Source organism: Amphiura filiformis, chromosome 5, assembly GCF_039555335.1.
Source record: "Amphiura filiformis chromosome 5, Afil_fr2py, whole genome shotgun sequence".
In the NCBI taxonomy this organism is placed as follows: Eukaryota; Metazoa; Echinodermata; class Ophiuroidea; order Amphilepidida; family Amphiuridae; genus Amphiura; species Amphiura filiformis.
In genome coordinates, this window is record NC_092632.1 from 58,864,170 (window position 1) to 58,888,152 (window position 23,983).

A 23,983-nucleotide genomic window follows, 5' to 3' on the forward strand; every position below is an offset into this window, starting at 1 on the left:
AATGAGTGTAACCAGCGCGATATGTTCAAAATTGTTTTCACCTATTGCTATGGTAGTTAATCCGATTTATAAATTACGTAACTTCGCCAGCGTATAAATTGTATTTTTTTTTTTTGTCAAGTTTCAATCAACAAAAGGAATTCACCATCATAGGTCTGGTAGAGATCTTGATACTCCACATCTGGGGCAACCCCAGCTGGTTTACCGATCTATTCCGTCGGGTGGCACCCAACAACCTAGGTTACTATCCTCCGGGAGTCTTAGACAGAGCCACTTTAGGGGAGATATCTCGGCGGACCCCAGTCGACGCACTGCGAATACGTATGGCCGAGTACCTGAATTTGGTGGCAAAGTCATCGTCCCTCCCTGTGCTTGCCCTAGACAGTTATGTACTGCCTGACTTTACGGGGCGTGAGGATGGTAGTCCACTCAAAGAGCTCGCTCAGTCCCGTCAAGGACCCCTCACACAGGTATTTGAATTGCCCGCGCAAGCCATATTTATATCCTCAACTTTATAGGAATACATATTCTATGGTGTTGAGTTTGAATTTAAGACCCGAGAAAAATCACATTTTCCCAGCAGTAGGGCGGCGTGACTTACCATATGGAAAAAGTAGTTAAATGTTCGTAAAATCAAATGTTTTGGTTGGAATTTTGAAGTAATATCAATACAAAAACCGACAAATTAAGATTTTGTTTAGTCCGATCAAAATCCGGGGTCAAGAGGTTAAACCGTAGGACATAGAATCAATTATAAACAAAGTACTCTTCCGCGAAATAAAGTAGTGCCCCTGCTCAGATTTAAAAGCAGTTTCGCTTGGCTCTGTTGCATACTCGGACCCACTGATTTCATTACCTAAATAGGAAATATTAAAGTTATGCACACACACAAAGTTTGTTTGCAATCATTATTCACAATTGGTAATCCATTTGTGAACGTTTATGCTAATGCTTGATCCATGACCGGCATCGTGAACCGTATGCATCCTGACTACCACGGTGATCTCCAATGCAGTGACATGACCTGCCCCTGGATCATCTAAACACGTAGCTATATAGAACATTTAGCAATGACATTCCACTTCAGCTGCAATTAAGAAGCAAGTTTACACGTGTAGGTATTAAAGCTAAAGCTTAAATAGTAAGGCCTAGCCCTAGCCTAGCTAGGCCCTAACATAAGTCATGATGCTTTTCGGTTCCACTGGCTGCACAGTCAATATATATTGCCTACTGACAATGACTGAAGCAGGCAGCAGGGTGGTGATTGAACTTGAATCTATATACATTCCATATCATGGCAATACTTGTTCCAATAAAAATTGTTGAATTCCTTTTATTCCATCGTGTAGCTAAGTACGCACCTTCCCTCGGCCGATTGGCTGCTGATGTGATCCACTTTTGTGGAGTCAAAGTTAATTTTTTATTTCTTTTGTGGTCTGAGCTGTAAACAATAGGAGGGGAGCGTGGCCTAGCAGTTAAGGCATTGCCATTGGACTGTGAATCCAAGGGTTGAGGGTTCGAATCCCAGGTCCGCCTGAGCTCGGCTGACTCTTTGTGTCCTTGTAAGCAAGGCACTTCACTCTACTTGCTTAGTGCTTCGGAGGGCACTTTAAGCCGTCGGTCCTGTGTACATGTATTTCTGTGTGCAGTGCGCACGTTAAAGAACGTCACAAGTTATTTGAAAAGAGCAGGGCAGGGGATCATCCCGGTACTGTTGACTGTACTTCAAAAATACACTCATCTACTCTAGGTTCCAGAGTAAAAAATAAGTACAGCTTGCATGTCTGTACGCAGTGCGATAAATACTCATAGGCCTACATGATAAGGAAGAAGAAACAAGCGTAAACACACAGGTGATAAACACTCACGCTGATTGGCTGATTTAACAGTCTTGACAAGACAGTTTACCTCAGTGATCTCTATGATCAGTGGTTCAACAACTCTTCGTATACTTTTGTACAGGAGCCAACCGTTGTTAATCCGTGATGAATCCACACTTTTACAGTAAGCGATATCTGTGAACGCCAGCGACATCTGCGTTACTGCGTGAGCGCGTAAAATTTGTCTCTGGAATCTGTGTGCGTATCACGCTTAAATACATGTTGGATTCAGTATTTTGGAAGTATCGGATAAAGATTGCCGTAGTTTTATTGCTGATATCAACAGAAATCACCGATCTTTTTGTAAAGCTGACTGTCAATGATTAACTGACATTCCTCATGAAATAATCATGTGAATTATAATTATAATACGATCTTTAGCTTGTTTTCGTTGTTGAAAGGGATTCAATCATGTTTCACCGTTGTTCATCACCGATTAACAACTCGCGTCCGGCAGCGTCGGCCGTCTGCGTGGTTTATTTACCCACTGGTTGTCAGCGCGTATTTTTACGTGATCGGCAATCACTGGTGCGTACAGGTAAATTAAGTAATTCTTGGCCAAGCTCGAACATACCTGTTGCGTCCATGTAACATACTATAATATTTACAGTAATTTCTTGGCCAAACTGGAACATGCGCGTTGCGTCCATGTAGCGTACTAAGCGTGTACGCAATGTAAGGCGTGTGTATGCTTTCTTCTGTACGGTACCACGCTATATTCGCGTGTGTTTATCGCGGAGCCACTAGCGTTTATAGTGTTCCAGTTTGGCCAAGAAATTACTGTAAATATTATTATTATAAGTGTGTATGCAATGTAAGGCGCGTGCATGCTTTCTTCTGTACCGCGCTATGTGCATGTGTGTTGATTTATAGTATCCAGTAGCGTTCCACCTAGGCCAAGAATTGTAATTTACCTGTAGTGTACTATAAGCAACAAGAGCATTTGTGGGTATGCTTCCTGCATGTAGCGTACTACGTGTGTACACAATGTAAGGCATGTGCGTGCTTTCTTCTGTACCACGCTATGTGCGCTTGTGTACTGTTTATCAAGTATCCAGTAGCATTCTAGCTAGGCCAAGAATTACCTAATTTACCTGTACTAGTGTGTATGCAATAAGAGCATTTGTGGGTATATGCTTATAGTTTCATACTGTCATGCCGCTTGCTGCCAAGCAGTGTTGCGCATGCACGCGCACAGAATTAAGGCTTGCCATTGGCTGATATGTCATGCCCACAGAATTAAAACCAGAGAACCAGGACTCGACCACCATCTTGATACAGACATGGAGCTAAAATTGGGGGTATTCGGTTTCCCTCGGAATGCGCTCGAGGCGTTCGTTGTCATGCAAGCGCGACATGATGATGGGCGCATTTGAGAGACGCACTTGATGCGACCTGCACGCGAGTACCAAGACGCTTCAGATGAGACGCAGAATTGATTTCCGCACACCGTAGGCAAGGACCCAAATACCCCCAATTTTCTCCCCATAGCTGAAGGCGCGATTCAACGTGGCGGTATAGGGAGTCCCGGTTCTCCTTCTCCAATTCTGTGGTCATGCCACTAATGTTGGTTTCATACTTTCTGCCGCATACCGCTGAGCGGCGCAACGCTTTATCATGCCGCTTGGGGGTGGGGATACTCAAGTTTGATTTTGGTAAGGGTGTGCTGCTGAGAATTTGAAAGTGGACCTATAAATATACCAATTTTTCAAGAAATTTGGACCCATAGATATACCAAAAGTCAAAATTTTCGGCCAAATTTAACCCAAATTGTCTTAGTTTTTACCAATTTTCCCAAAATTTTTAGGAAAATTTCAAAATTTATACACCAAAATTGGCTTAGAAAAAGGGGTCATTGATATACCAAGAGGCTGAAAATGCTACCCATATTTGCGGCACGTCCCGGACTCCCTGTATGGTCATTTGTACTAAGTACCCCCCCCATTGGTTCTAAATATGTATACTTTCATATACTTTAGACCTACAATTTTGCCCAAAAGTTTTCATAATTCCAGGGTCAAGACCAACAAGTTATCTTCTGCTGATGTCAAATAATAACTATTTACTGCTGATAGGAAACTTACATACTGTTGAATTTTAATGGTAGGCTGCAGTGCTATAATACTACTATTATTATTCATGCCCTTTCTCATTGGTGATTCCCCCCCCCGCCTCTAAAATGTCTTAGTTCATGTCCCAAGTTATCTAATCCAATTCCTACTTGGTCCAGATCCAGTTAGTCCTGTCTTACTTAGTAGCTCTTAGTCCATGTTCCACTTGGGCAATTCCCACTTGGTCCATACCCCACTTGGTCCATATCCTATTGGTCCATGTCCCATTTGGGCCATGTCTCACTTGGCCTATGTCCAATTTTGGACAATTTTGGACATGTCCTATTTGCACCATCATCCCATGTCCCATTTGGTCCAATATTGTTTATAACCTTCACTGTCATTAGTCAAGAATTGATGAAGGGGGCTATGGAAATGCTACCAAATAATATCCCAATAATCCCAGTTAGTCCAATCTCACTTAAAGCCATGTGTGATTTGCTTCACAGCGACGCCCTCAATTTCACTCGGATTTCTACTTTTTGCATAATTATAATGCCCAGTGGTGTACTAAAATACCACGTAAAAGACTATAAGCCTGAAGTCCTTTAATAACAGTCAACCCGGTTTTATTCAGAGTTCATCGATCGACTGCTTGCTAACATCTCCCGTGGATGTCAGCTTATGTGTACACACATCGAGCGCTATGCTCCGTGCAGTATTACATGTTATGATCAGCGAGCATAGTACATGCATTGTAGGCGCTGGAATGAAATCACAATTTTCTTCGTTATACCTCATTTGTTTGGCTCTAAATTAAAATAGGATAATGTGATCAGTGAAAACAAACATTTAAATAGGATTCTTTCTGCAAATCACACATTATTGCTTTAATTAGTCCATGTCCCACATGGCCAATTCCTACTTAGTCCATGTCCTACTTAGGCCAATTCCCACTTAGTCCATGTCCCACATGGCCTATTCGGATCCTACTTGGTCCATTCCTTTTGCTGGGGACAAATTAAATAACTAACTTTACAAAATGACATCAAAAATACACTGACAGTACATAATTCAAATACCTTTCTTTCTTTTTTTTTTTTTTTTTTTTTTTTTTTTTTTTTTTTGAAGTTTTTTATTCCCTGTTCTTGGAACTGGTGGAGGGAGAAAAAACATACAAAATGGGCCACCAGTTCCCAACGATCATGAATTAAAATTTAAAATTATAGTCAAAATTTTTAAGAACAGGTACAAAGGACAATCACAAAAGAGACAAAGACGATGGACAAAGAGAACGTTCACTCTTACAAACAAAACACAAGCACCAGTCTTGTGTCAAACAAGTGCACACATTACTTGGTTACACCCATCTTGATCCTGCCATAATCAGTTTGAAAATAATTGAAGAAAATGACAACAATTTAAGATGCTTCAAGATCAATGGTCCATTTTTTGAAATGGAGCCGCAGTTTACCTTTACTTTCAGCAATTTTATACTCAATTTTCTGCTTCAATTTGACCATATTCAGAAAGGCATTGAAACTAAGGTTAGTCTGTTTAAATCTGCACTTATGAATGTAAAATTTAAGGCACAGAAAAAGGAAATTAATACAAAGGTCATGTTCTGAGGTATCCCTGATACCAAACATTTTATCAAATTTGGAAAATGTAAAAGAATCCCCAGTGACACTGTTGATATAAAAACATAGTTCATCCCACATGGGAGACACATTCTTGCATTCACAAAATAAATGCAAAATTGTTTCGGGCAATTCATTACAAAAGTAACAATTGGGTGAATCCACCCTACCAATTCTGTGAAGAAAATTATTTGTACAAATTGCCCTATGAAAAACTTTAAAATAAAAAAAGAGCGTAACTGGGTTTCAATAGTACATTTAAAATTGCTACTATGCACACAGTTCCATTCAATTTCATCAAACACATCGAGACAATCAACCCATTTGTTTTCAGCTTCAACAGTGGCTTGGTTCCTAAGAGTTGAGTAGGCATGTTTTGAAACTTTCTCTGCATCTAAAAGCGAAGCAGAAATAGTATCAAAAATGTTTTCTTGAATGTTCTTAGGGTTCTGGAACCAATCCAAATAAATCCCATTCATTAAATAATTGTATTTTCTCCTGTCTTTAATGGAAATATCAAATTCTAAAACCAAATCTTCAAAGGTTTTAACTAAATTGTGACCCATATAAAGATCTGAAATGCAATGGATCCCTTTTTCATCCCAAGTAGGGTAAAAGAAAAACTTTTTTGTTTTTAACCGAACATCTTTGTTCCACCAAATTGGGTCCTGGAGATGGAAATCAGACCAGTTTAATTTTTCCTTCATCTTGCATTTGTATAAATACCATAATTTGATAGTCTCAATTAGCTGACAATTTGACAGGGTATTTAAAACACAATCTGGAGCATCTGTCTTCAACAAGACAGTATAATCTGGATAAAAAGAAGATAAAACAGAAAGTTCAAAGAGATTTCCAAAAACTAGAATAATTAGGATCAAGCAGCTGCTTAACCCACACAAATTTTTGAGCCTGTGAGAACACAAGAAGGTCAATCATCCGAAGACCACCATTATCATAATCATTACACATGACATCCCTCTTAACTCTGTCATTCCCTCCATTCCAAATGAATTTATAAAACATACTCTTCAGTTTCTTGAAAAAACTTTTTGGAATGTTTATACAAAGAACAGAAAAGAGATACAAGAGCTGGGGTAACAACAGGGATTTTACAACTGTAACTTTGCCCAAGAGAGATAAATATCTACTCCTCCAGCAATTGAGTGTTTGCTCAATTTGATGAAGTTTAGGGGTAAAGTTTTATTTTATTTATTTATTTTTTTATTTACATTCATACAATAACCCTTGAAATTAATAAATACAATGCATTAAACATTGTATAGTGACACACTTGACCATTTCCATCATTTTTTCTCACATTTTAGAAAATATTTTTCTTCACAAATCTAAAAGTGAAAGCTTTAAGAACTAACATTTGGGAAAAAATGACATTGTTAAGCACCTGATGTGCTTGCATAATGGAATGAATATGGTACATTGCGTTAAGTAAAATGCCATTGCTTTGTCTCACCATACTATCTTAAATTCTGATTTTTGTAAATTTTGGTAAATTGTGTGAAACAAATCATCTGACATGTAATAATTAACACAGCATATATTAATTTTATTTCATATGCAAGTGAGGCAGTCGCACTTTTGGGCAGGATCATAAATAGACAAAAATCTGCCCGGGGGTGATTTTTTCACAATTTGGGTTTGTTGCAAATTTGTGATGTTATTAATGTTTAAAATATTGTCTGATAGTTTCAGACTGGAATATAACTGGCATCTTGTATTTTTTGAGACATTTTTCAAGGTAATTCCTGTTCTCAACATTGTCAATAATATTTTTAAAGGCCGATATCTCCATTTCCAATTTTATAATACCAAAACTTACGATCTCAATATCTTCGCTTAGGAATGTCCAATTTCATTGGGGTAAACGCTAAACGGCGTTGTGAAGCAAAATATCTCTTTATTTCAGATATGTAAAAACCTCAAAATTGATAACCTGCCCAAAATTGTCTCCTTTTGACATGACACGTCACATATGCTAATATACAAATCAAAGGTGTTGAGAAATAGAATCAATTATATATGTTTTTGAAAACAGCATGTTATTATGATCAAACCAACTACCTAATGTACTTAGGCTAATTTAAAATAAGTTGACCAACATCTATGCAAATTAATTTTTAGTAAATGCAGAACTTTAATTGTATCAATTGAAATGTCAAAATATGTGATGCGATCAAGCAAAATCAGTCGGAACTCAGAAATATTAAATATTTAGTTTTGTATAGGATAGTAACAAGCATTTGCAAAGCTGCATTTTGCAGAAAACCCCATTGAAATTGAACAACCAGTTCCAAAGATATGAGCAATTAAAGACTTTCCAAAACAAAAGGAAACAATTTAAGAAAATATTTCCTTTGTTTGGCTATATCTCAAAATCAATATTTCCGAGTTCCGACTGATTTTGCTTGATCGCATCACATATAATGTTTGACATCCCAACCAGGAATGTAGGCGGCAAACCAAAATATAGGAAAAGACCAACATCCTCTTAAAAGGGCACACAGCCTCATCTCCCCACTTTTCTCAAAAAAAGTTGAGATTTTTATACCACTGGAATCCTCTGGCTACATAATGTGCATGTACCAAAAATTTCTTGCAGATTAATTCGTTTAACAAAAATATCGTCAAATGTGAATTATGTTCTGGTCTACCAGAACGAAATTACAACAGTGGCCTTTGGAGCAGTGTAATACACATAATCATGCATAACTCGCAAACGCAAAATCAGAATCAACTGAATTTTTTGGAATAAGCTTTTTTTCATGGATATCTGCTGAAAAATGTCATAAAAGAGGATGCTAGGATCACAAAATACTCCTTTTAATAATTGGTTGACATAGTAATTTTAACTGTTTTTACAATTGATTTGAGCAAATTTATCAAAGTGAAATACTTGCTCAAATTGATGATTTAGGGAGGTTTGAAATATAATTTGCTTCATATAATTCAAGTAAATTGTTATACTTTGAACAGACACGTGGTTAGATATAATGCATTATATATTGTATATAATTATATTGTATATTCTTCTGACACAAGGGAGCATACACTTCATGGTACCTATATATCCCATCAAAACTTGTATAATAATTTTATTTTATAACCCCAACTATCATATAATTTCATAGATCCATTGCACAAAATTTAACACAAACAAGAATATATTTCAAATCTCTTTGAAAATGAATAACTTTGGCATGCAAGTTAAACAACTTACAAAATGACAGTACTCGATTGTTTCACTGGTCTTAGTACCACATACTTTACATCGACAATTTTTCTTGACTATTGAGTTTATGTTGGAACAAAATAACATAAAAATTTATGATAATACACACATAGTTCCTTACAACCATGATATTTGTAGCACATGACAATACACAGGGGCGGATCCAGGAATTTCCAATAGAGGGGGCGCCGAGCCACCGCGGCTGATCTGCAAAAAATAGAGGGGGCTCGCGCCGGGTGCGCCCCCCTCTAAATCCGCCCCTGATACATGTAAGGTAGAAAATGCCATTTACAATTCTCGTGTTTCACAATACGATGCGCCGCCAGCAGTTGCTTTTGGCAGTCAAATTTTCGATTCCAGAGTCGACATCGCTGTTCTAGCTGCTATTGAATTTTCACGCGAGTGTGGTAATAAATATGTTGAAAACAGCTCCACGAGGATTCCCTGTGATCAATAGATAGAAAATGGATCTACTATATGTAAATTGTTGTTTTAGTGTGCATTCGCATGTAACATCATTATAATGACATTTAAACCCACAATGATGCATGTTCCTGTATTGTAGTCGTATTACGCTGGCTTTGGATGTTGACTCATTTTCCCATGATGCACTGCGTATTTTGGCCTCGACCCCGCGACCGCTGGAGGCGCATCGTATTGTGAAACGCAAGAATTGGACCACCACCTTTAAGGCAAATTAATGAGTAAAAAGCGTTCATAATGCATGTCTGACATTTGACAAATTTACTTTGAGATCCATATGTAAAATACAAAATCTTTGAGAACTTCAGGCTGTAAGTGTGTTGCTGTGAGCAAATCTTAAAAAGCAGTCTCTCTTATTGCAACATAATCAATTTTGAAACATCAGATGACATTCACAAACTTCCAGAAGCATAACTTATGTCAGGGGAGGGGGTGGGGGATCTAGACCTCCACCTCCAGACCTGTATATGATCAAGGTGCCAAAAGGATAAATAACTTGGTACCTATTTAATGGCCTGTATCCCGATTCAGTTGGCTGAATCAGAACCTTATGCCCATATCATTCTAAGCAATCATAAGGAGCGTTTTGCTTTTTTGTGATGTAACTTCTGTCACCATATCAAAAACATGATTGCTCATTTCTAAACAATTATTGTTCCATTTTGGGCTCTTCCCGATAAAGGCAGGAAAGCTCTGAAGGTACGTTAAGTGGCCTCCATAAGCGACAAAGCAAGATGGCAGATTTCATATAGCATTACGTATGGTGCAATTTTGAGTCAGTAATCTTTGCGTATAATATCTTTGGCACTTCCACATGAGACACATAAAACCCCAAAATCAGTTTTCCACAAAAATAATTAGACCTAACCTGTTGAGGCATACGCCACATGTTACAGAAAGTCTGCCATATTGCTTTTATCTTGTATGGAGAGTACAGAAATAGCATATCTCAGCATTTACAGGCAAAGGCCAAAATTTAAATGGCATATTGGGAAGCAAATATGTAAGCAACCCTTAAGATGCTTATTATTGGCATATTACATGCAGATTAAAAGTTTGCCAGGAGTGTGGTGGTCTGGTGGAACAATATAATACAGGCCATGGGTTCATAAGTTTCCCCTCCGATGAGCATGGTCTGGTCTACTTTCTTCAGTCACAAACTTTTGTCTACATGTACATGTCATCATATCCAGGTGGAGGGAGATGATCTGGATCTGGCTCACCACTGAATCCTGCATCTGGATTTCTACCGGGTTCTGGATGCGGAGGTCCTATAGGATCAAACCTGGCTCCAGGTGGAACGGAACCTCTGTATGGAATAATAAAATATCAAAACATGTTAAAGCCTTAATGTACAATCTTTTTTCAGAATATACCTTTATTTTTTTCAAAACCGATTTTTTGGCATATTTGTAATACTTACACATGTTCCAACTTAAATCTATGAGCAAACTGTCAAATTCGTCCTATTTGTAGTAAAACAGGATGATTTTCTGTTGGTCCGACATATTATCATAATTTTCAGATTATGATAATATGTCTGAATGATCGCAAATCATAGTCTCCTACAAGCGCCAGTTTGGTTACGCTCACTCTACATGTGGAGAGAGCATAACCAAACTGGCTGCGTAAGAGACTAACTCTGAGGCTGCACTCGCCGTCCAAATCCAAAAGTGCAAGATATTTCGAGTGATAGAGGTGAAGTTTATGATGTTATTTCTTTGCAAATTCCCAATGTTTTTGCATCCAAATGTATTTGGAACTTTCATAATGATTGCATATTATCATTTTGGAAGAAAAAAAGAAAAATCTAAAAATTTAAAAAGATCATACATTAAGGCTTTAATAAATATTTGCTGAGGATATCATTATTTTGAAGAAATCCATACAAGGAAAAATCAAAATTGCATGAAGTCCTGGAAAGGTATCCTATATAAAGTTAAAGTGATGGAGAAGTATCCCATATAAAGTTACTTTTAAAGTGGAAACTCATTAACATAAAATACCTGGTAACACAAAATATTTCTGAAGTCCCTTGTAATACCTTATTATGTTATACTGACCTGATAACACAAATTCCTGTTAACACAAACTAAAATCCAAGCACTAGGGTCCACAACATGCTCATCTATCAGGGCACATTTCTTTAACCCCAATACAGTTGCACATTCTTTGAATGACCTTTGAAAATTTGGGTACACAAACTCATACTCTGCAACTTGAGGTCAAATTTTGCTCTATGATTGTTTAATTGAGGTTATTGAACTATGGCATTGGGATGAGGCCATTGTGGTCCATAGTGGAGGCTCCAGCAATTTTGTGTTAACAAGGTTCCCACAAATATGCAAAATTTTGTATGCCCATATTCCTTGGTACCCTGAACAACACTCAACTAACCTTAGTAGTCTTCCAGGCATTCCTATGCCGCCTCCTGGTGGAATACCACTCCTAGGGAATCTTCCTCTCATTGGATCCATAAACATTCCAACGAGGTTCCCTCAAATATGCAACATTTTGTATGCCCATATTCCTTGGGACCCTGAACAACACTCAACTAACCTTGGTAGTCTTCCAGGCATTCCTATGCCACCTCCTGGTGGAATACCACTCCTAGGGAATCTTCCTCTCATTGGATCCATAAACATTCCAGGACCACCGCTACTGAATGGGTCCAGATCACCTTCACCCACTGCAAATGGTGATGTTGGTTCTCCCCTTCAATGTCAACAAACAAACAAACAAAAAAATCAATATATAAAACTATAAAAGGTTAAGAAGGATACATCAAATAAATCCCTCAGTTAGCTACCAACACATGCAATATAACTACTTTCCATAAAAACCTAAGAAATTCTATGCAAATTCTCTGGTTTGTGCCATATAATTAATTATAAGATGCATATAATGCCACATTGATGGAATTCCTGAACTTTTTTGGAGCTAGCCAGTCAGGCAGTGACCAAGAAAAGTTACCAGCCTGACAGAAACTTTAACTTGCCTGACAAACTGGAGTATTATTGAGCATACTAACTAATCTTATCAAAATTTTACCAATCTGGGATTTTTTTTGGGGGTGCTGATTTTGAAAAAGTGGACTTTTTTTCCAGGGGAGGGCAATTTTGTGAAAAGTGGACAAATTTGGACCTTTTTTGACCAAAAAAGCTGTAAAAATCCGATATTTTGGCTCACTACGCTCGCAAATGATTAAATTTTCAGACTTTTTGTATATTTTTGCAAATAGGGGGGATGCATTCCAGGGGCTATTTTAACGTGTCTCACTGTCACGTACGTGCCGAGATAAAATATTCATACAGTGACAATTAACAATCCGTGTAGATATGCTTTAATAGTAGACAATGGTAGAGCCTTCTTACGGTCACATTCAGGTAAAAATGTCAATTTTTTTATTTTTGAAACGCACTCTACTTCATCAACACTTTTATCTCATTGCACGAATGTGACAGTGAGGCACGTTAAAATAGCCCCTGATGCATTCCCTGGCTACGGCTCTGGTTACACCAGCCAAAACAGCATAATCATTAGCTGTGAACATCACAAAATAATATCGAAAAAAATCAGGTTATATTTTTACATACCATTCTGGTGGCTCATTCCTTGGTGGTCTTCTACTAGGTAGTCTCAGAGGGTCATAAGGATCCCTTCTCTCTTCCCTTCTTTGATCCTCTCTGTGTGTAGTAGGCCTGTCAGTTGCTGCTGCACTTGGAGATGTGGGTGGCCTCAAGGCTGACAACAGTTCCTTCTGAAATCGGTCTTTGAGGGTGCTCATGTTTTTGAACATGCTGTAAAAATAGTACACAAAACGTACAAGTCTTTACCTCTTTGATGCCAGGCTGCATGACACAAATTAGTGGTGGTATCACAGTGGTGGTATGAAATTTTAGAACTTATAAACCAGCTTATTTAATTATAATGCACTCTTACAACATCTCAACCTTCTAATTAGAGTCAAGCGGTAGCATGACCAGCAAGTTTTAAAAAACGACTGAAAAAGAAGAATAAACAGATGCACGCGGGACTATATTTAAACGAAACAAAACGCTATTGTTCTATGATATTTTTCGCTGGGTACAAAATATATCTAAAACCATGCTAAATCTTATTTACTGTCCAAAGTGTAATATTTTAATAACTCATTAATTCAAAAAGTTACACAAATCTTAGAGTCAATCCGATTGTTTGATAATAACAAACATTCTCGCTTCATTTCACACGGTATTTCATAGCCAAAATTAGTGGCAAATCATAGCTAATCATACTGATATCCAGAATCTTTCGACACTGCTACAGCCATACATGGCTGTCACTGGCGCACTACTTTTTGAGATTTACTTTCAAATATACCCTAGCATTTTCCTAGATACCCTACATACAAATTCTGGATCTCATTCGCCAAAAAATCAAATTTTTCACAATTCTTTTATTCTTTCCGGACCACAGCATACATTCATATTAATAAATACTCCACTTTCACACATCGTTATATCGGGACGTCACCGTGGCGAAGCGGTTAAGGCCATGGACTTCTAATCCATGTATGAATTTTTGCTCAAGTTCGAAACTTAAATGTTTTATTAACCAATTTATTGTCATAAATCAAGAATAACACCATTTCGAACATCCATTGCTATTGTGATATTATATTTTTTTCATCAAACAAACATGTTTGATTTTTTACACACATATAGGCCTAGGCCTAGGGCCTACTTTCACCATCCAAATGCTTTCACCATGCCTGACTGACTATCATGACATCTTCGTCATTTAAAACACATTGATCAGTGGCTCTGTTCACAGCTCAGACTGAAATTATATTTGGAATAAATATTATAGGCCTAAATTCTCACAAATTTAAATCACAAACCGCGAAAGATCGCCAACAACTGCCGCTGAATATTGATATCCAACTAGGTTTCCCCACAGGGCTATAAAGAACCACAAACCGCGAAATTTGGATATCCAACTAGATTGCCCATGAGGCCTATCGATTATAAAGAACCACAAACCGCATGAAATATGGATATCCAACAAATTAAGACCACAAACCGCGAAAGATCGCCAACAACTGCCGCTCAATATTGATATCCAACTAGATAGCCCCGCAGGGCTATAAAGAACCACAAACCGCGAAATTTGGATATGCAACTAGATTGCCCCACAGGGCTACAAAGAACCACAAACCACGAAATAACGATATCTAACAAGCTTAAACTATAAATTCTCACAAATTAAAATCACAAACCGCGAAGATCGCCAACAACTGCCGTTGAATATTGATATCAAACTAGATTTCCCCACACGGCTATAAAGAACCACAAACCGCGAAATTTGGATATCCAACTAGATTGCCCTGCAGGGCTATAAAGAATCACACACCACGAAATATGGATATCCAAAAAGCTTAAAATATAAATTAGCTCCCGATAGAGGGCAGGCAAATTAAAATCACAAATCGCAAAAGATCGCCGACAACCGCCGCTAATAGGGATATCCAACTAGATTGCCCATGAGGGCTACAAAGAACCACAAACCGCGAAATTTGGATATCCAGCTAGATTGCCCGCAGGCCTATCAATTATAAAGAACCACAAACCGCTAAATATGGATATCCAACAAATTAAGACCACAAACCGCGAAAGATCGCCAACAACTGCCGCTCAATATTGATATCCAACTAGATTGCCCCGCAGGGCTACAAAGAACCACAAACCGCGAAATTTGGATATGCAACTAGATTGCCCCACAGGGCTGCAAAGAACCACAAACCACGATATATGGATATCTAACAAGCTTAAACTATAATTAGCTCCCGATAGAGGGCAGGGCTTGATGAAAACCACAAACCACTAAAGATCGCCGACAACCGCCGCTTAATAGGAATATCCAACTAGGTTGCCCCGAAGGGCTACAAAGAACCACAAACATTAAAACACGATTATCTTGCCTAGTCGGGGCATTTAGTATAGGTTTAAATATATGCGCATTTACCAGTTCCGACTTGAAGTAGGCCTAAATCGGACTTACTCTCTGTGTCTCTCTGGCATTGTCAACATTGGGTGTGTGTATTTTCTTTACATATTTACGTAGCCTTGAATAATTAAAGTATACTAGTATTAAAATATATACCGGTATTAATCATTGTATACGCCTCTTAAGTTTTGTTTAATTAGGGCCTATTTATTGTCATGAATCAAGAATAGCAACTTCAAACATCTATTTTTCGTTTTATGGAGCACTTCGTAACCTGATGGCTTTCCAAGCTTGGAGCTGCTTGGCTACATTCATAAAAAGAAAAGAAATCTACCAAAAAACGTTGACAACGTAAAGAAATCAGCAAGTTTAAAAAAACCCACCTCGCTCACTTTTTGAAACTTGGTCCCATTTTGAACACCAACAGCAAATCAGTGTTTTTATTTTATTTCAACAGAATACAGCGTTTCCAACAAGATTACAAGCCTACTTGTTATTCGTATAATTCAATCATTAATCATGATTATTACAAATAATTGGATATTGGCTTACCATGCAAGAACAAGATAATAACCTTTCAGGTCGCTCCAGAAAGCTTACAAATTAATATCGCATCTGCACATTAAAGATACATAACACTTCTGGATATGTTTTAAATTTATATAAATATGTTTAAATCAGTACCTTTTACAAATGGGACCAAGTTTCAAAAAGTGTGCCGAGGTGGGTTTTTTTAAACTTGCTGATTTCTTTACGTTGTCAACGTTTTTTTGGTAGATGTGGTATTACACCAGAGGTCCTTCACTATGAACCACAATGGCCTCATCCCAATGGCATAGTTCGATAATCTCAATTAAACAATCATAGTGCAAACTTTGACCTCAAGTTGCAGAGTATGAGTTTTTGCACCCAAATTTTCAAAGGTCATTCAATGAATGTACAAATGTATTGGGGTTAAAGAACTGTGCCCTGATAGATGAGCATGATATCCAAGGAGAGATTTAATTCAAACTTCTGTAGAAAGAAGAGAGAGTTTTAATCGGAAAAGTGTGGAGATGTACTTGCTCCAGATAATTTTAACACAAACAATACATGATTATTAATGCATCATTAATACCTGTCAAAGTCTCCCATGTGATCCACATCAACAAATTCTGATGTATCTATAGACATATCTCCAACTTGTTCATCACTCTGACGCTAATGAATTAAAAGTGAGAAGTAAAAGAAACATTTAGCAAATAAATAGCAAAGGATAGACAGTATGGTTTTTCTTTTTCTCATTAATATATCATAACATAATGAGTCTGAATGTTAATGTCTCATTTCATTTACACAGCGAAGAAATCTTTACAGAGTCTTGACTAAAACTTACTGGGTAGCCAGGGGATTTTGCCAGTAGGCTTAGCATAGCAAATTGATTTTTTTTGCCAAAATTATAAAAGTGGGCACACATGCCTCTAAAAACCGCAGCAGCCAGCATCCCATGGGCAGGGCAACAGGGAAAATGTCCTGGGAGGGGGCTGCCCCTCCTTCTAATGCCTACACCAGCCACTTGATAGTACAATTAACTATTACATAAACCTACCAATACATGCACGAGTAGGATGTCACCCATTCTGATAATTTTGAGGATATGAGTTGTTTGTTCCTTGGTTGGTTGGTATCTCAGTATATACGCATCTGAATCACTATTCCATCCTGTTGGTAACAGTTCACTTGGTTTGCTGCTTGATCCCTGGTCAGAATGCACAAAAGAATACAAATCAAAATACATTCAAAGTTACACAAGTGCAGTGAGTAATATGAATGCCATAAGGATATTTAAGGGGTACTACACCCCTCGATAAATTTATATCTATTTTTGCCTTTTTCTCAAAAACTAATAACACAGTGGTAACAAAGGTTAATTATGTATATTATTGGGACAAGGAATCCAATCACTGGAATTTCAGTGACCCAAGACTGTAAAGACAAGTGGTTTGTTATTTATGATAAGAAAAGAGGTACCGCTAGAATGTACCTCATTTCCTGTCATATATACTGAACCACTTGTCTTGAGTCACTGAAATTTCAGTGAAGTAATTGGATTCCTTGCCCCTATAATTTTTGTTACCAGTGTGTTATTATTTTTTGAGAAAAATGCAAAAATAGTAACAAATTTACCACAAGGGTGTAGTACCCCCTTAAGAGGCATTATCTGTTATTTTGGAGAATTTTTTAAAAATGTTTGCCACGGTCAAAAAATGGATTTCCTTTAAACTTTCATATTTGATGCACCTTGACCTGAAACAAACACACATGAAATAAATTTGGGAAAAATATCCCTGCTGCCATGGTAACAGCCAAATTTTCATTTTAGGCCTATTTTCACAATTTTTGCATTTTTCAGCAGTCAATTTGTCAAGTTTTGAAGCCAGTGTTACTAATATACACAATATATATATACTGTTTTCTTTATAAGGTATGAATAGGTCAAACCTTAGATGCCGCATTGAAAGTATAAAAATAATCACCAGATGTCAGGATGGGTTATACCATTTATTTGAAATAGGGGTGTTTTTCAATTTTTTCAAAGTATGAAAATATACCAACTTTGTATAGCTCATAAACCATATGGTAGTGCTCGATTTCAACATCGACCACAGCATGTTGAGATGATACATTGGTCTTATGAAAAAGTTACATTTGAGCTTGGGAAAACACATCTGTATATACAGTGTTGCCAGACATTTTCCTATTTTTCTAAATTCAACACAAATCTCACCTTAAGTTAAATGATGTGAAAATGAAACATCATCCTTTCAAGGAACATGTATTAGAAAGAGAGTTTTTATTCATATCAAATTTGATCAGTTATAATGGTCAGTGTTGTTATAAACCACATGGGTGTTGCCATAATTGGGGTTTTATTTTGATTTGTGGATATTTTCAACTTTTTAAAAGTTATAAAAATACCAAAATGCATTTCTATAATAAAGAAAGAAACATCAACCTCGTCATGTTGAGATGATACATTGGCCTTATGAAAAGTTATTTTGATCGGGGGTAAAACATCAGTTTATACAGTGTTGCCAGATATTTTCCTATTTTTTTCAAAATTCAATACAAGTCTCGCCGTAAGTTAAAAGATCTGAAAATGAAACTTCACCTTCATATGGAACATATCTTTTTAGAAAGAAAGTTAATTTCATATTCAATTTGATCATCTGGGATGGTCAGTGTTATTCTAAGCCATATGGGTGTTGCCATAGCTGGCGTTTAATATGACAATATTTAGATATTTCCAGCTTTTTACAAGTCTTAAAAATAGTACACACCTTTAAAATTATTGTGGAATGAACGCAATATTAAGGTTAAAAATTAACCTAAGAACACTTAGCATGTGAATTTAAATTTTAAATTTGAGTTCGGAAAATATTTCCTTCTATACAGTATTGCCAGATATTATCACATAATTCAAAATTCAACGTATGTGGAGCTTTTTTCAGCTTTTTCAGCTATTTTTCAGTCTTAAAAATGGCAAAATACAATGGCATGCATTCCTAAAATAAAGATGTGAAAATCAAACATCGACCTCATCATGTTGAGACGATACATCGGTCTTATGAAAAATTTACATTTGAGTTTGGGGAAAAACATCTGTTTATACAGTGTTGCCAGATATTTTCCTATTTTTTCAAAATTCAGCACTAGTTTCACCTTGGGTTGAAAATGAAAGTTTATTAGAAAGAAATTTACTTTCATATTAAATTTGATCACTTGTATAAATGGTCAGTGTTGTTCCAAACCACATGGGTGTTGCCATAATTAGGGTTAAATAGCGAGATGTAGTTATTTTGAACTTTTTACAAGTTTTAAAAATACCAAAATACCATGGTATGCATTCCTTAAAAATATGTGGAAGTGAAACATCAACTTCACCATGTTGAAATGATACATATTTGGTCTTATGAAAAATTTACACTTAAGCTTGGGGAAAACATATGTTTATACAGTGTTGCCAGATATTTTCCTATTTTTTCAAATTTAACACAAGTCTCACCTTAAGTTAAATGATGCGAAAATGAAACTTCACCTTCACAAGGAAAGTTTATTAAAATGAAATTTACTTTCATATTAAATTTGATCAGTTGTATAAATGGTCAGTGTTGTTCCAAACCACATGGGTGTTGCCATAATTAGGGTTTAGTAGTGAGATGTCAATATTTTTATAAGTCATAAGGGTTCAAATAGCGACGTTTTCACATATTTTTTGTGGACCTGAGAGCACATCAGACATATATTGAAATTGTGCGATATAATACAAATTTTATGGCAAATGATTAAAAATTGATATTTTTGAAATTTAACAGATCTCAAAAGTAAATTGTATAAATCTAGTGATATGTACTTAAAGTGTATGTAGCTGGAATGAAAAGTCGTCCATATGAAAATTTGACGTTAGTATTGAAGATATAGATTTTTTCACCAAAACACCTTTTGGGGAAAAATCTATATCTTCACTATGAAAGGTCAAATTTTTCAATTAACATTAATTAATTGATTAGTGGTCGGCTTTTCATCCCAGCTACATACACATCATTAGATTTATTAAATTAACTGTAATATGTCAAAAAATAAAAAAATTCAATATGCATAATTTACCCTAAAATTTTTATTGTATCGTGAATTAAAAAAAAAATCAAAATTATTTTATATCAGAAGGACATTCCTCGTATTCAAAATGCAATTTGGTATGTCTGATGTGCTCTCAGGTCTGACAAAATACTGTGCAAAGGTGGGTGACCAACCCCCGGGACCAACCCCTTAAAATACAACACAGAAAACATCAAACATGTATACTTTAAAATATACATAAAAGCCATAATGTTTTTACCAATATACACATACTAGCTAGGCTAAAATAAATTAAAATAACATAAGATTGTTACATTGCAAAAAGATGCATATAAGAGTAAGATAATGTTTAAATTACGCCTACCCCATATTATTAAAGCACACATCCCAACTATACTAGCAAAAAAGATATAGGGAAGAAATGGGCAAAAAACTATATAGATCCAGCAAATGTCTCGAAAGATATGAGAATAGTCAAAGACAATAACGCACAGAGCCTTTTCACAGCCAGACAAATTAATGTCCAGTTACCTTTCCCGAGAGGAGCTCGCAGGAGAGTCGAAAGTATGAAGAAGAAATGACCATTGAAATGTTGCATGATATTGTTGCTAATTCTCTGTCATTCAAGCATCCCCTGCTCATTGATGACATGAATTTGCATGAGCTTGTAAAAAGGAAGCAACTAAAATTAAGCTTTCAAGACTGAAGGAGATTTATATGAACACTTTTGCAGATACTTGCAGGGTTAAAGCAAAATAAAAAATCACCAAATGTTGATAAAAGTTGTCTGAGGAAATATCCGTTTCAAGTAGAAAAAGAGGACTACTGGGCACAATATACCTATGACATGACCCGGAGGGGGTTCTCCCTGGTTAAAGGTATACGGGGATGTGCCACGGTTTTGGGGGTACCTTAGCAATTTTGGTATGTCGATTGGTGGGTTTGCAGTGGAGACAATACACCAAATTGGGTGCATTATAAAAGTGCCCATAAAAGCGCCAAATTAGGACAAATTTGTGTGCTTTTTGGGTGTTTATTGTGAAAAATTGGAATACTAGCTGTAACTTTAATAAGGTGTCATTTTAAAATTGAAAATGTATCCACATTTCACTATTAACTCCATTTATCATGTTTATAGTGGCATCATCCATGTGGTTTATTCATGGCAGCGATTTAAACAATATAAATCCTAAAGTGAGACATACGTTGAATTTTGAATATATGTGATAATAACTGGCAATACTGTATAGAAGGAAATATTTTCCGAACTCAAATTAAAAATTTAAATTCACATACTAAGTGTTCTTATGGTAATTTTGAACCTTAATATTGCGTTCATTCCACAATAATTTTAAGGATGTGTACTATTTTTAAGACTTGTAAAAAGCTGGAAATATCTAAATTGTCATATTAAACGCCAGCTATGGCAACACCCATATGGCTTAGAAATAACACTGACCATCCCAGATGATAAAATTGAATATGAAATTAACTTTCTTTCTAAAAAGATATGTTCCATATGAAGGTGAAGTTTCATTTTCATATCTTTTAACTTAGGGCGAGACTTGTGTTGAATTTTGAAAAAATAGGAAAATATCTGGCAACACTGTATAAACTGATGTTCCCCCCCCCGATCAAAATAACTTTTTCATAAGGCCAATGTATCATCTCAACATGACGAGGTCGATGTTTCTTTCTTTATTATAGAAATGCAATTTGGTATTTTTATGACTTGTAAAAAGTTGAAAATATCCACACCTCACAATTAAACCCCAATTATGGCAACACCCATGTGGTTTATCTGGCAACACTGTATAAACTGATGTCTTACCCCGCCCCCCAGATCAAAATAACTTTTTCATAAGGCCAATACGGTATATCATCTCACCATGACGAGGTCGATGTTTCTTTCTTTATTATAGAAATGCATTTTGGTATTTTTATGACTTGTAAAAAGTTGAAAATATCCACAAATCACAATTAAACCCCAATTATGGCAACACCCATGTGGTTTAGAACAACACTGACCATTATAACTGATCAAATTTGATATGAATAAAAACTCTCTTTCTAATAAATGTTCTTTGAAAGGATGATGTTTCATTTTCACATCATTTAACTTAAGGTGAGATTTGTGTTGAATTTCGAAAAATAGGAAAATGTCTGGCAACACTGTATATACAGATGTGTTTTCCCCAAGCTCAAATGTTACTTTTTCATAAGACCAATGTATCATCTCAACATGCTGTGGTCGATGTTGAAATCGGAGCACTACCATATGGTTTATGAGCTATACAAAGTCGGTATATTTTCATACTTTGAAAAAATTGAAAAACACCCCTATTTCAAATAAATGGTATAACCCACCCTGACATCTGGTGATTATTTTTATACTTTCATTGCGGCATCTAAGGTTTGACCTATTCATACCTTATAAAGAAAAAATCATATTTATATTGTGTATATTAGTAACACTGGCTTCAAAACTTGACAATTTGACTGCTGAAAAATTCAAAATTGTGAAAATAGGCCTAAAATTGAAATTTGCCTGTTACCATGGCAACGGGGATATTTTTCCGACATTTATCCCATGTGTGTTAGTTTGAGGTCAAGGTCCATCAAATATGAAAGTATAAAGAAAATCTATTTTTGACCGTGGCAATTATATTCTCAAAAATAACAGATAGTTCCTCTTAAGTATTAGTGGGTAGCAAATCCAGTTCCTGAAAATGGACCTGGCCCTTGGACAGGTGGCAGAGTACTTGGGGGTCTGGGGTTTGAATCCTGGGGAAACAAACAAGTTCTTTCTGAATGTTCATCTTTTGCCCTTTTTCCTTTCTAGCCAAAAAGCCAGTGAATGTTTAATAGGGATATATTATTATCTGGAAAAGCTGAGAAAACTGCCATATTTATACAGTACATCCAAAATCCAATTAATTTGCCAAAGTCAAAACCACCCCCTAGTCTTTAGTTGCAGTAACTACAAATTTCAAACGTTTGAGGACTTGTTCTCAAGTTGTAGGTACTCCTGTAGGGTGCCTCCAGGGTTTTATTTTGGCAAGTTTGCATTAAAGGAGGATTTCGTGATCCTAGCATCCTGTTTTTATGACATTTTTCAGTACATATCCACGAAAAAAGCCTATTCCCAAAATTTCAGTTGATTCCGATTTTGCGCTTGCGAGTTATGCATGATTATGTATTACACTGCTCCATAGACAATGCGTTGTAATTTCGTTCTGGTGCACCAGAACGAAATTCAAATTTCACGATATCTTTGCAAAACGAATTAATCTGCAAGAAATATTTTGTACATAAACATTATGTAGCCAGAGGTTTCCAGTGATATAAAAATCTCAACTTTTTTTTTAGAAAAGTGGGGGATGAGGCTGTGGATCACGAAATGCCCCTTTAATAGTATATCTGGTAAAATACTCACTTTAGAAACCTGTGTTACTGATGTATGTCATCTGTGATTGCTAAACTTATTTTATGCATCAGCTTTTGTCCAAAGAAATATTTAAACAGACGAGTTTTGAGCAATTTTTATGAGCAGCGAAAATATATTTTTTATAGCTAGACAGTTACATGAACGAATTCAATGAATTAATTTGTTTTGATTTAAACCAAGACAATCAGTGAGTGCCTATAAAAATAATGGCGCAGCGCATGCATTCATGATATTAAGAGCATCTGCACACTATGCCAACAATCATGAAAATGTATGTAAACCCTACACACATGTACAAATCCCAATAGCTGTTGTTGCATGATCATTACGAGGTGCGGGGATGATGATTGTGCTGAATCATGAATACTGCAGGCAAGGAATTTTTGAAAACTCAGTAAGCTTAAACTTCAATACAGTTTATTTGCGCCTGACACTGTGGAATGCACTAACCTCTTCTCCTACTCCAATACATCTGTAACCATTCTGGATCATATTCCAGTGCAGACAACACACCAACGCATCATATTGGGAGCGAATTTGACTTTCAATGCTGGCATACAAAAGTTCCAAACCTGGAGCAGACGCCATTTTCAGATTGTAAATAACAGTCTCTGTTCATTGAT

The 23,983-nt window shown here is 36.4% G+C and overlaps 1 protein-coding gene across 1 annotated transcript; it reads right to left on the bottom strand.

The window, feature by feature from the left end:
- Window positions 1-9,904: 9,904 nt before the first annotated feature.
- On the bottom strand, window positions 9,905-23,980 carry LOC140153442 (proteasome inhibitor PI31 subunit-like). The gene is made up of 6 exons (XM_072176196.1): window positions 23,811-23,980; window positions 16,881-17,030; window positions 16,410-16,492; window positions 12,901-13,104; window positions 11,864-12,019; window positions 9,905-10,613 (listed from the first exon to the last, which is right to left on the bottom strand). The coding sequence occupies exons 1-6, from the start codon at window positions 23,946-23,948 to the stop codon at window positions 10,472-10,474; spliced, it is 873 nt and encodes a 290-aa protein (XP_072032297.1). The 5' UTR covers window positions 23,949-23,980; the 3' UTR covers window positions 9,905-10,471.
- Between the last annotated feature and the right edge of the window lie 3 nt (window positions 23,981-23,983).

Bases quoted from the DNA above. Each gene is read 5' to 3' on its own strand.
- LOC140153442 (XM_072176196.1), bottom strand. From the start codon at position 23,948: ATGGCGTCTGCTCCAGGTTTGGAACTTTTGTATGCCAGCATTGAAAGT. The intron at 13,105-16,409 runs GTATTAATGATG...CTATTTTTACAG, and splicing joins CACATGGGAGACTTTGACAG to CATGTTCAAAAACATGAGCA. The intron at 12,020-12,900 runs GTATGTAAAAAT...TTGACATTGAAG, and splicing joins AGGAATGAGCCACCAGAATG to GGGAGAACCAACATCACCAT.